Genomic DNA, 15,000 nt, shown 5'->3' on the forward strand with positions numbered 1-15,000 from the left:
GGATCGCTAAGGGCTACCAGAACTCACCTGTGTTGCGTGTGTCACCAGGATCGCTAAGGGCTACCAGAACTCACCTGTGTTGCGTCGTGTGTCATCAGGATCGCTAAGGGCTACCAGAACTCACCTGTGTTGCGTGTGTCATCAGGATCACTAAGGGCTACCAGAACTCACCTGTGTTGTGTCACCAGGATCACTAAGGGCTACCAGAACTCACCTGTGTTGCGTCGTGTGTCACCAGGATCGCTAAGGGCTACCAGAACTCACCTGTGTTGTGTCACCAGGATCGCTAAGGGCTACCAGAACTCACCTGTGTTGTGTCACCAGGATCACTAAGGGCTACCAGAACTCACCTGTGTTGCGTCGTGTGTCATCAGGATCGCTAAGGGCTACCAGAACTCACCTGTGTTGCGTGTGTCATCAGGATCACTAAGGGCTACCAGAACTCACCTGTGTTGCGTGTGTCCTCAGGATCGCTAAGGGCTACCAGAACTCACCTGTGTTGCGTGTGTCACCAGGATCACTAAGGGCTACCAGAACTCACCTGTGTTGCGTGTGTCATCAGGATCGCTAAGGGCTACCAGAACTCACCTGTGTTGTGTCACCAGGATCGCTAAGGGCTACCAGAACTCACCTGTGTTGCGTGTGTCATCAGGATCGCTAAGGGCTACCAGAACTCCCCGGACCTGCGCCTCACCTGGCTACAGAACATGGCGGGGAAGCACTCCGAGAGGGGGAACCACGCGGAGGCCGCCCACTGCCTGGTGCACAGCGCCGCCCTGGTGGCCGAGTACCTGAACATGCTGGAGGACTGCCGCTACCTGCCCATCGGCTGCGTCACCTTCCAGGTCAGTGTTGTGATTGGCTGAACGGTCGCCTTACGGTCAAATGATGTCACCCCCCTTGAACGGCCCTTCGAAGGTTTCTCTCCTCCACATTGCCTGTGGTGCATTTTTTCCTATTGCTAGGTTTTTAGTGAGTCTGGGAGTGTTGCGTTAATTTATTTTATTTATTTAAAAAATGTTGGACTTTATGGTGTTTTTGTTTTGTTCTTGATTCATTGTGATGTTTCTTCTTGACTTGGTTAATGAAGACGTGTCCGGCCCCACGGGGACATTAACGTGTGTCGTCGGGCCTTACAGATAAATGTGATTTGATTTGATTTGATTGATCTCGACCGCTCTGACCTGCAGAACATCTCGTCCAACGTGCTGGAGGAGTCTGCCGTGTCCGACGACATCCTGTCCCCCGAGGAGGAGGGCATCTGCACGGGGAAGTACTTCAGCGAGTCGGGCCTGGTGGGCCTCCTGGAGCAGGCGGCGTCCTCCTTTAACATGGTACTAAACCCCTTTAACATGTCCTTTAACATGGTACTAAACCCCTTTAACATGGTCCTTTAACATGGTACTAAACCCCTTTAACATGGTCCTTTAACATGGTACTAAACCCCTTTAACTCCTTTAACATGGTACTAAACCCCCTTTAACATGGTACTAAACCCCCTTTAACATGGTACTAAACTCCTTTAACATGGTACTAAACCCCTTTAACATGGTACTAAACTCCTTTAACATGGTACTAAACTCCTTTAACATGGTACTAAACCCCCTTTAACATGGTACTAAACCCCTTTAACATGGTACTAAACCCCTTTAACCCCTTTAACATGGTACTAAACCCCTTTAACATGGTACTAAACCCCTTTAACATGGTACTAAACCCCTTTAACATGGTACTAAACCCCTTTAACATGGTCCTTTAACATGGCACTAAACCCCTTTAACATGGCACTAAACCCCTTTAATGGTACTAAACTCCTTTAACATGGCACTAAACCCCTTTAATGGTACTAAACCCCCTTTAACATGGTACTAAACCCCTTTAACATGGTACTAAACTCCTTTAACATGGTACTAAACCCCTTTAACATGGTACTAAACTCCTTTAACATGGTACTAAACTCCTTTAACATGGTACTAAACCCCTTTAACATGGTACTAAACCCCTTTAACATGGTACTAAACTCCTTTAACATACTAAACTCCTTTAACATGGTACTAACAAGGTGCAGTATACACTAGGTGCAGTATACACAAGGTGCAGTATACACAAGGTGCAGTATACACAAGGTGCAGTAAACACAAGGTGCAGTAAACACAAGGTGCAGTATACACAAGGTGCAGTATACACAAGGTGCAGTACACACAAGGTGCAGTATACACAAGGTGCAGTATACACAAGGTGCAGTAAACACAAGGTGCAGTAAACACAAGGTGCAGTATACACAAGGTGCAGTATACACAAGGTGCAGTAAACACAAGGTGCAGTAAACACAAGGTGCAGTAAACACAAGGTGCAGTATACACAAGGTGCAGTATACACAAGGTGCAGTAAACACAAGGTGCAGTAAACACAAGGTGCAGTATACACAAGGTGCAGTATACACAAGGTGCAGTAAACACAAGGTGCAGTAAACACAAGGTGCAGTAAACACAAGGTGCAGTATACACAAGGTACAGTATACACAAGGTGCAGTATACACAAGGTGCAGTATACACAAGGTACAGTATACACTAGGTGCAGTATACACAAGGTACAGTATACACAAGGTGCAGTATACACAAGGTACAGTATACACTAGGTGCAGTATACACAAGGTACAGTATACACAAGGTACAGTATACACTAGGTGCAGTATACACAAGGTACAGTATACACAAGGTACAGTATACACAAGGTACAGTATACACTAGGTGCAGTATACACAAGGTACAGTATACACAAGGTGTAACTGAGGGGTACAATTCCCTGACTGTATTACTAGATATGATACTTACTACCACTACCTTTGTACTTAATATTCGGCCACCCAGTACACGGCATAAATATATTATCATGAACACTCTCACGTAGATGAAACGGATCCAACACAAATGTACGAATTAGAAACAGGTCTTTATTTCTACACAGCGATGGTGTGTAGAATAAGCACTTAATCACTTAATTACATTTATGAATTGAAATAGTATGCACTTTTATGGCAAGGAGTATTCGTCGGTATATCAATAGAGAATGTCCAATCTCTGAAGGCGCAGGTGGTAAATATACGACCTGGAATAGTTAAGGAATAACAGCAATGATACTTTAATGATTATACTAGATACACTAGAGGGGGTTAATCCGGTCGCTTGTAAGCCGACAGGAGTAGGAGGGGGGGGGGGGTAGAATCCGGCTGCCTCGTCCGGCCAAGGGTATCCCAGGTGAGCCCACTGTAGTGCCGTTCAATGCGCCGGCGATCCTTGGACCACAGATGAAAGCAGGTGGACTCTTTGTGGGCCGGCTCTCTCCGGTCCACGGGGGAGAGACGTGAAGCGACCTCGTCTTGCAGAGCGTCTCCTCACCTTGCGTCCTCTCCAGGGGGGGGGGTTCCAACACACGGCAGTGTCGGGGGTCTTTATCCATGGAATAATCAAAGTATCCAAAGCATAATCCGTGCCTGGGAAGGCGGGCTGTCGTCGGTAGAATAATCCGGTATACAGGTCCACTCGCTCGTCGGCTCTGGGGCTCCTCGGGTGCAGCTTCACATAGGGTCAACCACCCTGGGTAAGCAGCCAGTTCTCTGCCCGAAACGATGGGGTACTGACTACGGTAGTATTCTCACCGCACGAAGCACTATATATTAACAGACTATTATTAGCTTAATAGACTACGTCCAACTCGACGATATAGTGCCAAATATGACTATTCAAATATTAATATACACGATGTCTCAATACCGATGGTAGGCGAACTTGGCCTTACTCCCACACGTGGCGTCGCGGGGAGGCTTTACGTCTGTGACTCTATTGGAGGGTAAGAAACTGGACTGAAAAGAAAGTCCTACTTTAGTAGCGCAGTATATATACGCACTATGAACAAATAGTCCCATTAGTGGTGCGGTAGCCAAATTCCTACGCGGAACTAGGACTTGTTCGTACATGTCGAGCGGTACGTTTGAACTGGGTCTGAGGGGTATGGCAGCCTGGCACCAAGGTCTCGACCAATAGTAGAATGGAGACTATTATGGGATGTTCAGTAGGCTAGAATGGATATTCAATGCATATTGTACAAGGAATATACAAGGGATATCAGGGAATATTAGAGAATATACAAATACAATTAAATATATATATATAAATAAATATATATATTCGGTTTAATCTGGCCCTTCACAACAGCCACCCCCTGAATAGGTCCCAGACCTAATCAGTTAAACAGAGACAGATTAATCGCGTTGTCTATTTACACATAAGGGTTTGCTGTAGGGGTCAGTCAACTTCACAAAGTCATAGGGTTGTAGGGTCATGGTCATCATCGATTGTGTCTGGGAGTCGAGGCAGTTCTATGAGCCTTGCCACGGGACGGGTGTAAGGGCGACCCTGGACGAGCACTTCAGCTGCTCGGACCTTGCCGTCGGCACCGGTGATCACTTTGCTTACGCGGCCGGCCGGCCACATAGCTCTGGGCAGTGATTGATCAATAATCATGACGACTGTTCCTTCTGTCAAATTGTCTCTCTCCTTTACCCACTTCTGGCGGGTCTGTAGAGACGGTAGGTAGTGCAGTTACAAATGGCGCCGCCCCGATCGGCTGCCTCTCTGTTCGCTCCGTCGAGACTGTGTTTACTTTTGTTAATATTTATAGTTTTTAGAGTTTTGTGCGTACCAACTGTTGGTGCATTTAATGTATATGACCGTCAGTCACTCATAGACATTGGATTACGGGAAACTTACCAACTGGATTACTCGCTGGATCAGCTTTCCGAACCACACCAATGGCCTGAAGAAATTCTCCGGAGACTAGGACCAGACCCTTTGTTCCCAGAGCCCAGGAAAAGACGACGAGGAAAGAGGGCTGGGATCCGAAACAGGCTGAGATCCAGACGCCACCGTACACCACTTCCCAGTATATTGCTAGCCAATGTACAATCAATAGACAATAAACTGGATGACATCCGAGCAAGGATTCAATATCAAAGAGACGTTAGGGACTGCAATATCCTTTGCTTCACCGAAACATGGCTCACACCGGAGGTTCCAGATCACGCAATTCAACCAGCGGATCACTTCTTTATCCATAGAAAGGATCGGACATCATCAGAGTCCGGTAAACAACGTGGAGGAGGTATTGCCTTCATGTTTAACAAAAATTGGAGTGATCCAACGAACGTGAAGGAATTATCCAACCACTGCTCCCCAGAACTGGAATATATAACCATCAAGTGTCGTCCTTTCTTCCTCCCGAGGGAGTTAACGGCGATCGTCCTGGTCGGAGTGTATATTCCACCGCAAGCCAGCAACAAGGTTGCGCTCTCCAGACTACACGACGAGGTAAATAGAATACAAGTGGCTAACGTTAACGCCGCCATTTTAGTACTGGGAGATTTCAATAGCGCCAATCTGAGAAAGGTATTGCCCGACTTCTATCAGCATGTGACTTGCAACACCAGAGGCGGTAACATCCTAGATCACTGTTACACGCAATTTAAAGGTGGCTACAAGGCTCATTCTGATAGTGGCTTTGGCAAGTCAGATCACGCATCAATTTTCCTTTCACCAAAGTATAGACAGAGAATTAAAAGTACTCCCGTAGTCTCGCGAGAGGTGCAGAAATGGGATCTGACGTCAGAAGAGACGATCCGGTCAGTGTTTCACCACACAGACTGGATTGTGTTCCGCGACACAGATAACATTAATGCCTACACGGAGACAGTGCTGGACTATGTCTGTACTAGGGTGAAAGAAACAATCCCCACTACCAAAATGAAAGTTTACCCAAATCAAAAACCCTGGGTAGACAAATCCGTCCGTGAAGCTCTGAGAGAGCGCACCAAAGCATACAATGACGGCCTAGTGGCAGGCAACATGAATGACCACAAGGTGGCGCGACACAACGTAAGGAGGACAGTGTCAGAGGCCAAACGGCGCTACAGGGATAAAATTGAACTCCAGTTTGAACAAGCTGACTCTAGAGCTATGTGGCAGGGGCTCAAAACGATGACAGACTACAAAGGCGCCTCCCTCAAACTGAACAGTGACATCTCCTTAGCAAACGACCTCAATACCTTCTATGCGAGGTTTGATGCTGGTAATAACAACACCAGCTCACAAGCCTCGGCAATGGGGGGGGGGGGGTCGGCTGCTGATGGAGGCGCAGTGTTCAGGGTAACAGAGCATGAGGTGAGGCGGACCTTTAAAAAAGTGAATATCAGGAAGGCAGCAGGTCCGGACGGCATCCTCGGCCGCGTCCTAAAAGTCTGTGCCGACCAACTGGCCCCAGTATTCACTGACATATTTAACCTGTCCTTAGAACAGGCTGTCATCCCCACCTGCCTGAAGAAGTCCACTATTATCCCTGTACCCAAAAAATCCAAGCCTGCTTGCCTCAACGACTACCGCCCTGTAGCTCTCACCTCCATAGCCATGAAGTGCTTTGAGAAGCTAGTAAAGGGCTACATCTGCTCCTCCCTCCCCATCAACATGGACCCCCTGCAATTTGCATACCGCCCCAACAGGTCCACGGAGGACGCCATATCCCATGTGCTGCACACAGCAGCATCACACCTGGACAAGAGGCAGGGGAACTATGTGAGAATGCTATTCATCGACTACAGCTCGGCATTCAATACCATAGTCCCCTCCATACTCATAGCCAAGCTCAGGGACCTGGGCTTGGGCTATGACCTCTGCCAGTGGGTCTTGGACTTCCTGACTGGCAGACCCCAGGTGGTGAGAGCAGGCAACTGCACCTCCTCATCCATCACCCTCAACATAGGGGCCCCCCAGGGCTGTGTTCTGAGTCCCCTCCTCTACTCCCTGTACACACACGACTGTGTGGCTCAGCGGAGTAGCAATACAATCGTCAAATTTGCTGACGACACAGTGGTGGTGGGCCTGATCTCTGCCAACGACGAGAGGGCCTACCTGGAAGAGGTCAAGGTCCTGGCGGGATGGTGCCAGGAAAACAGCCTCTCCCTGAACGTCAGCAAAACAAAGGAGATGATTGTGGACTTCAGGAGGTCGGGGGTCAAGGACTACAGCCCCCTCAGCATCGACGGGGCACCGGTTGAGAGAGTCAACAGCTTCAAGTACCTCGGAGCCTACATATCCGAGGACTTGACATGGACCACACACATTAACAGTGTGGTGAAGAAGGCACGACAACGCCTCTACTTCCTCAGGCGCCTAAGGAAGTTCCAAGTCAGCCAGAAGATCCTTAAGAACTTCTACTCATGTACAATAGAGAGCATCTTGACCGGCAACATCACCTCCTGGTTTGGGAATAGCACTGCAAAAGACCAAAGCAGACTACAAAGAGTGACACGTTCAGCCGAACGCACAATTGGAGGGGGGCTCCCCACCCTCCAGAACATTTACTACAAGCGTTGCAAGGGCAAGGCTAAGAGAATCATTAAAGACTCCAGTCACCCGAACAACTGCCTCTTCGAACTGCTGCGGTCAGGCAAGCGATACAGGAGTCTCAAGGCGAGCACAGAAAGACTCAGAAGTAGCTTCTATCCCCAGGCCATCAGGCTGCTAAACGAACAATGAATGAACACTACACAACAACAACCACCAAACGCACATAGCACACACATCCACACGCACACACCCACTTTAAACAAACACACTGTAGCACCCACTCCACACACTTTATAGCACACACCCACTTTAAACAAACACACTGTAGCACCCACTCCCCACACTTTATATTTATGGATGAAGGATTGCACTACAACTCGTACACCTTACTGTAAATTGTACCTAAAATTGTACCTCATCCCATTTCTGCTTTGCACTAGATAGTACTGTACATTAGTACACTGCATAGTATTGTGTATTGTATATTATATGGTAACTCAGAACATTGTACATATGTCTATACCGAACACTGTGACCTCATTTTCTTCTTCTAAATTCATGCTATATTATGTTATTATGTTATTTGATACTATCTTGTCTAGCACAGTCTCTGGAGCGTAACAGTAAGAAGCATTTTGTATGAAAGTATTCTGTACTTCTGTATGACAACTATTAAAGAACTTGAACTTGAACTTGAGTAGGAAACTGTTCCAAAACTTGTCGGCTAATACTTGGCTGTACCTCCACATTCGTCGGCCGTTCGCTTCTTCAGGCCGGTACATTGTCTGTGGTAATGCAGGATCTAGCCGCCCCATCAGGAGTGTGTTGGGGGCTCTGCGTAGGCGACCACCCACTCTGATGAGGGTATGAGCGTCGCTCTCGGGGGCCAGATGAATTAATCTGCTGTCGGATGGGACGGGCTTTCCTCCCTGTAGACAGGCCAATTCATCGGGGAACGAGTCTCTCTGGGCTCGCTGCAGTAGAAGCAATTCTGCTTCCTCGTAGTTAGCTGCTGACATATCAGCGGGGGACTTGCACTCCGGGTGGTACCGCAGGAATGTTCTTTGTTGTGCACTCTCTATGGACGTGCAATCGTCTATGTTAGGGTCGGTGGAGGCTACGGTGCTCAATCCACAGAACACAGACTTCTTAATTTCCACCTCCTCTGGACTTGCTTCCCTCGGGATAGGCATGGGCCACTGTCCTTCCGGGAGTCTTAGGAATGCGGGGCCGTCACTGTAGACATTGCGACGGGTGAGGTCATCCAGGGGCATCCCCCGGGTGATGACGTCAGCTGGGTTCTGTTTTGTATCAACGTAGCGCCACTCTGTTTCTCCGGTTAACTCTTCGGTTAAGTCTTGAATCTCGGTGACTCTGACTCCCACGAAGACTTTGTACTTGCATGAGTCCGATTTGATCCAGGCGAGTACCGTCGTGGAATCTGACCACAGGATTGTTCTAGACACCGGTATGGTGAGCTCACGTTGGATGAGCGTGGCTAGGTGCGCTCCGGCTAGGGCTGCGCAGAGCTCTAGACGTGGGATAGATTGTTGCTTGCGTGGGGCTATTCTCGAGCGGGCGAGGACAAATGCTGTGTAGATCTCTCCCCCCTGGTCTTGGGCCCGCAAGTAGGCTACTGATCCGTATGCGACCTCTGAGGCGTCACTGAAGACGTGTAAGTCCATTTTACATGTCTCTGGCCTCACCGTGGGTGGGAAGTAGCTTCGGCGCATATTAACGCCTGGGAGTGAGTGGAGCTCCATCTCCCACTCTCTCCAGGTGGATGCAAGGTGTGCGGGAATGGGGTCGTCCCAGCCCTGGTCCTTGTCCCACAATGCTCGTACAATCATTTTTGCCCTGGTGGTGTACGGTAGAATACATCCTAGCGGGTCATATTGTCGGGCGAGTGTTGTGTACACACTCCGTCTGGTGGTCGGCGCCGCCGCCGGCCTTCCCTGCTCCGTAGTCAGGGGCTTGTGTCTGTAGTGAAGCGAATCTGTTTTGAATCGCCACACCAATCCCAGGGTCATCTCCTGGGCTTCTCCCGGGATTGTAGCCATCCAGGTTTCGCTGCTGGCTGCCTTGTCCTCGGAGGAGAGGCTGCGCAGTACTTGCGGATCGCTGCTGGCCCACTGCCTGAGATCAAAGCCGCCTTTGATCAATGAGGCGCGGAGTTTAATCAGGAGAGCCTCGGCTTCTTCCTGGGTTGAAAGGCTTTGTAGACAGTTGTCTACGTAGAAGCTGTTTTCTTTACGCTGTGTCGGACCTCTTCGTCCGCTGCTGGGTCCTCTGCTACATGTTTCTGTAGTGCAAATGTCGCACAGCAGGGGCTGCACGTCGTTCCGAAGGGGAGGACTTCCCATTGGTAGATGGCTGGGTGCTCATCTCCTGGCTTCTCTCTCCATAGGAACCGTAACAGGGGCTTGTCCGCCTCTACTAATCTCACCTGCAGGAACATTCCTTTAATGTCCCCGCTGATGGCCACCTTTTCCTGGCGGAAGCGGAGTAGAACGCCGAGTAGGGAGGGGCCGAGTGTGGGACCGGGCAGTAACTCTTTATTCAGATTTTGGGATCCGATCTGGTAGCTGCAGTTAAATACTATGCGGTCTTTACCGTTGTGATGGACCTTGTGGTGGGGCACGTACCACGATTCAGTGGTCTGGTCAGCCTCTTTAATGTCCATCTTTGTGACGTGTCCCGCTGTGATGAGCTTCTCAATCTCAGCGCGGTATACACTCTCTTGGGCGGGGTTCTTGGCTAAGCGCCGCTCCGTGTTCAGCAGGTACCGTTCTGTGGCGTCTGTCTTGGCGTGGAAAGTAGGCATTCCTTCTCGCCGCAGGAGTGGCGTGGCGTATCTCAACACGCCGTTGACCGGGACTCTCTTGGTCCCTGTCTCGAGGAGGTGAATTGCGTAAATGTCATCTTTAGAGCGAATGTCTTTCTTTCCGTTCTTAAAGGGCATTTGTTCCAAGGTCCATAGCCGCTCTACGTGTTGCAGGAGTGCGGTTTCTCCCTCTGTGACTCGGGAGTGGAGACATCTAGTGGCTGTACTTCGGTTGAGAGATTTGGCGAGCGGGCCTTGGAGAGTCCATCCCAAACGGGTCTCGACTGCTGCAGGGCAGCCTCGGGGTCCGGGATGAACCCGGTCTATCGGGACAATGAGGTCTGCATGGTCGGAGCCTATCAACAGGGTCGGCATAGCATTGTCTATGAGCGGGATCGGTAACTTGCGCAGATGTGCATATTTCTCCATCAGCTTGGCGACGGGGTATGTGTACCGCGACAGTCCTATTTCTTGGCTGGTGAAAGCGTCTGCAATCTGGTACCGTCGCTCAGGCTGGCCGCTTGCTGCGATAGAGAATGAGACATTCTCGCCCTTTATCGTCTTCAAATCTCGTCTTATTGTCCGAATTGTCATTTGGGTTTCGCTTCCCCGCAGCCCTAGCTGGGCCGCAGCGGAGGCGAGCAGCAGGGTCTTCTCTGACCCGTCATCGAGGACGGCGTAAGTGTCCAGGACTTTATTCTGGTAGCTTAGTGTCACACGCACTACTTTTAGGAGTACTCGGGCTCCACTGCTGCTGGCGGGATCGATGTACATGACGCTCGCTTTGCGGCTGGATGGTGCAGGTGAAGGGCGCCGTCTGTTACTGTCGTGAAGTATGTCCAGATGGGCTCCATCGCACTTGGTGCACCTTTTCTTTAAGCGGCATTCGGCTGCCATGTGTGAGCGCGCACAGCGAAAACAGCGCTTGTTGGACTTTATCCATTGACCTGCTTCCTCCGCGTTCAGCTTGGGGAAGGAGTCACATTGCGCTAGCCAGTGTTCTTTCTCACAGTAGGGGCACACTATCTTCCACTTCTCCGTTCTGGAGGGGGTACTGTGGCTCCTGCTGCTCGGTACTGACTCCGATTGGTGCATCACAGTCACCGATCTTCTTCCATCATTTAGTCGTCTGGTTCCTTCTCTGGAGCCAGGGGTGCTCCGTCCGAATGTATCTAGCCGTAGGCTGCTGACTTCTCTCGCCAGGAAGTCGGCTAGATCGAGGAGGTTCGGTTCGGGGCCATTCGGGTCTCTGTGGTCCCTCTGCCGCCTAAAGCGCTCCTGACGAGCGGGCGGCAGCTTCTCCAGGATCCTTTCCACATTTGAGTTGGCGTAAAGTTCATGCCTCCCCTTCTCTCTTTGCGCTCCCAACATCCCTACCAGGGACTGCACTCTGATGGACAGGTCGTCCAGTGCTCGATTGTCTATTGCTGGGGGTAAGCGGTCGATGTGTTGGATCTCCTGGATCACGTAATCCCATATGCGCCCATACCTCTGGTCCAATGCTACCAGCGCTGCTGTGTATGGGGTGGTGGAAGTCGCGTAGGCGAGCGCTATATTATGTGCGCGGGGTACCTTTAAGTGCTTCAGTAGGATGGCGTATTTGTGGCGTTCATCCAATACATCCACCAACATGGTCTCCAGACACATGCGGAGTTCTGTATACTGGGCCCGGTTCTCTTGGGTGAAGTCGGGTACCATAGGCGTGCCAATGTATGACGCTGACTGTGGATACATCGGCGAGCGTTGGGGGAGAGGCCTCCTAGGCGAGTCTCCTCCCGCTCCTTGGTATGGGCTGGTACCGGCAGTGTACCATGGCCCGCTTGTCCAGGTGCTGTTCCTCGGTGCGGGTCGTGCGTCGTGCTCACCCGTGTATAGAGTCGGGGGTCTGTAGCGCAGCTCCGCGGGAGTATAGCCTGGGCTGTACCGGACCTCCTGGTCCGGTAGAGTACTGTGCTGTCTTCGGGCGTGGTTCTCCTCCTCTTCCTCTTCGTCTTCAGTTAGGTCATCCAGTGCTTGTAGTCTCTGGTTTAGCCTCTCCACAGGATATGCTGCTCCTTCCCGGTTGCTAGGTCTCGCTTGGACCGGTGGGGGGAGGTGGTCTGTGGGGGGTATAGACCTCGTCTGTTGGTCAAGTTCAGGGTTGTTTACTCGGCTAGGGGATGCCGCCCTGGAGGTGTGTCTAGACGAGTTCCTGGAGCCTCTGGCGGAGGGAGAGGGTGTTGTCCGTCTGATCAGCTGTTCTATTAGTTGCGACTGCTGTCTGTCGCGCGCTGCGTCCCGTTGAGCACCGGCTCGTTCTCGGGCCACATTCTCTTCCATCTGAATGCGTCTTATTTCTAGACGTATATGCTCTTCTTTGCTCCGCTGCTGGATCTGCAGTCGGTCGCGTTCAGCAGCGGCGTTCAGGCTGATGAGGAAGGCCTGCTGTAGGGTCCTCTCTGCCTCGCTGGGAGAAGGCGGTTGTATAGGGGAGCCTTCCCTCGGGGTACTCCTTGCGGAGCCTTGGAGCTCTATCTCCACGGTGCTCTCCCCGTCTTCTTCCGTGCCGAGTTCTCTCTCGGTAGCGTTGTATTCCTCCCGGGACTCATCGGGGACTACTTCTTCAGTACTGGCGGGGTGTGAAGTCATGTCTGGTTCCCACTGGTCCCCACCGTGAACTTGGTCAGTTACATTAGAGCCCGTAGGGGCCTCTATGGTCGGGGTAGTCTGGGCGTTGGGGTTAGACATACTTTTACTTTCTAGTTTTACCGCGTTTACTGTTAGTAGAAGACTAGGTTGTTGACTGACAGCGTAAGCCTCTAAGTACTGAGGGAGCCGTCGTTCGCGCTGCGGGCGTTGGTTGGGAGGATCGTTTCGTGGAGTGTTCATCATAGGCCATTTCAATATTAATAACACTATATTAATATTACACTGATTACCATCCGGCTCGAAGGACCAATTGTAACTGAGGGGTACAATTCCCTGACTGTATTACTAGATATGATACTTACTACCACTACCTTTGTACTTAATATTCGGCCACCCAGTACACGGCATAAATATATTATCATGAACACTCTCACGTAGATGAAACGGATCCAACACAAATGTACGAATTAGAAACAGGTCTTTATTTCTACACAGCGATGGTGTGTAGAATAAGCACTTAATCACTTAATTACATTTATGAATTGAAATAGTATGCACTTTTATGGCAAGGAGTATTCGTCGGTATATCAATAGAGAATGTCCAATCTCTGAAGGCGCAGGTGGTAAATATACGACCTGGAATAGTTAAGGAATAACAGCAATGATACTTTAATGATTATACTAGATACACTAGAGGGGGTTAATCCGGTCGCTTGTAAGCCGACAGGAGTAGGAGGGGGGGGGGGGGGGTAGAATCCGGCTGCCTCGTCCGGCCAAGGGTATCCCAGGTGAACCCACTGTAGTGCCGTTCAATGCGCCGGCGATCCTTGGACCACAGATGAAAGCAGGTGGACTCTTTGTGGGCCGGCTCTCTCCGGTCCACGGGGGAGAGACGTGAAGCGACCTCGTCTTGCAGAGCGTCTCCTCACCTTGCGTCCTCTCCAGGGGGGGGGGTTCCAACACACGGCAGTGTCGGGGGTCTTTATCCATGGAATAATCAAAGTATCCAAAGCATAATCCGTGCCTGGGAAGGCGGGCTGTCGTCGGTAGAATAATCCGGTATACAGGTCCACTCGCTCGTCGGCTCTGGGGCTCCTCGGGTGCAGCTTCACATAGGGTCAACCACCCTGGGTAAGCAGCCAGTTCTCTGCCCGAAACGATGGGGTACTGACTACGGTAGTATTCTCACCGCACGAAGCACTATATATTAACAGACTATTATTAGCTTAATAGACTACGTCCAACTCGACGATATAGTGCCAAATATGACTATTCAAATATTAATATACACGATGTCTCAATACCGATGGTAGGCGAACTTGGCCTTACTCCCACACGTGGCGTCGCGGGGAGGCTTTACGTCTGTGACTCTATTGGAGGGTAAGAAACTGGACTGAAAAGAAAGTCCTACTTTAGTAGCGCAGTATATATACGCACTATGAACAAATAGTCCCATTAGTGGTGCGGTAGCCAAATTCCTACGCGGAACTAGGACTTGTTCGTACATGTCGAGCGGTACGTTTGAACTGGGTCTGAGGGGTATGGCAGCCTGGCACCAAGGTCTCGACCAATAGTAGAATGGAGACTATTATGGGATGTTCAGTAGGCTAGAATGGATATTCAATGCATATTGTACAAGGAATATACAAGGGATATCAGGGAATATTAGAGAATATACAAATACAATTAAATATATATATATAAATAAATATATATGTTCGGTTTAATCTGGCCCTTCACAACACAAGGTACAGTATACACAAGGTGCAGTATACACAAGGTACAGTATACACTAGGTGCAGTATACACAAGGTACAGTATACACTAGGTGCAGTATACACAAGGTGCAGTATACACAAGGTGCAGTATACACAAGGTGCAGTATACACAAGGTGCAGTAAACACAAGGTGCAGTATACACTAGGTGCAGTATACACAAGGTGCAGTAAACACAAGGTGCAGTAAACACAAGGTGCAGTAAACACAAGGTGCAGTATACACAAGGTGCAGTATACACAAGGTGCAGTATACACAAGGTGCAGTATACACAAGGTGCAGTAAACACAAGGTGCAGTAAACACAAGGTGCAGTACACACAAGGTGCAGTACTCACAAGGTGCAGTATACACAAGGTACAGTATACACAAGGTG

At 50.0% G+C, this 15,000-nt stretch overlaps 1 protein-coding gene across 1 annotated transcript in view; it reads left to right on the forward strand.

Moving 5' to 3' along the window:
• dock6 (dedicator of cytokinesis 6) overlaps positions 1-15,000 on the forward strand; it is a 141,104-nt gene that overhangs the window by 105,153 nt on the left and 20,951 nt on the right. The window contains 2 exon segments of the mRNA XM_084328304.1: positions 653-845; positions 1,191-1,334. Coding sequence (XP_084184430.1) covers positions 653-845; positions 1,191-1,334 — 337 coding nt within the window.

Source organism: Notolepis coatsorum, assembly GCF_963971535.1.
Source record: "Notolepis coatsorum genome assembly, chromosome: 14".
In the NCBI taxonomy this organism is placed as follows: Eukaryota; Metazoa; Chordata; class Actinopteri; order Aulopiformes; family Paralepididae; genus Notolepis; species Notolepis coatsorum.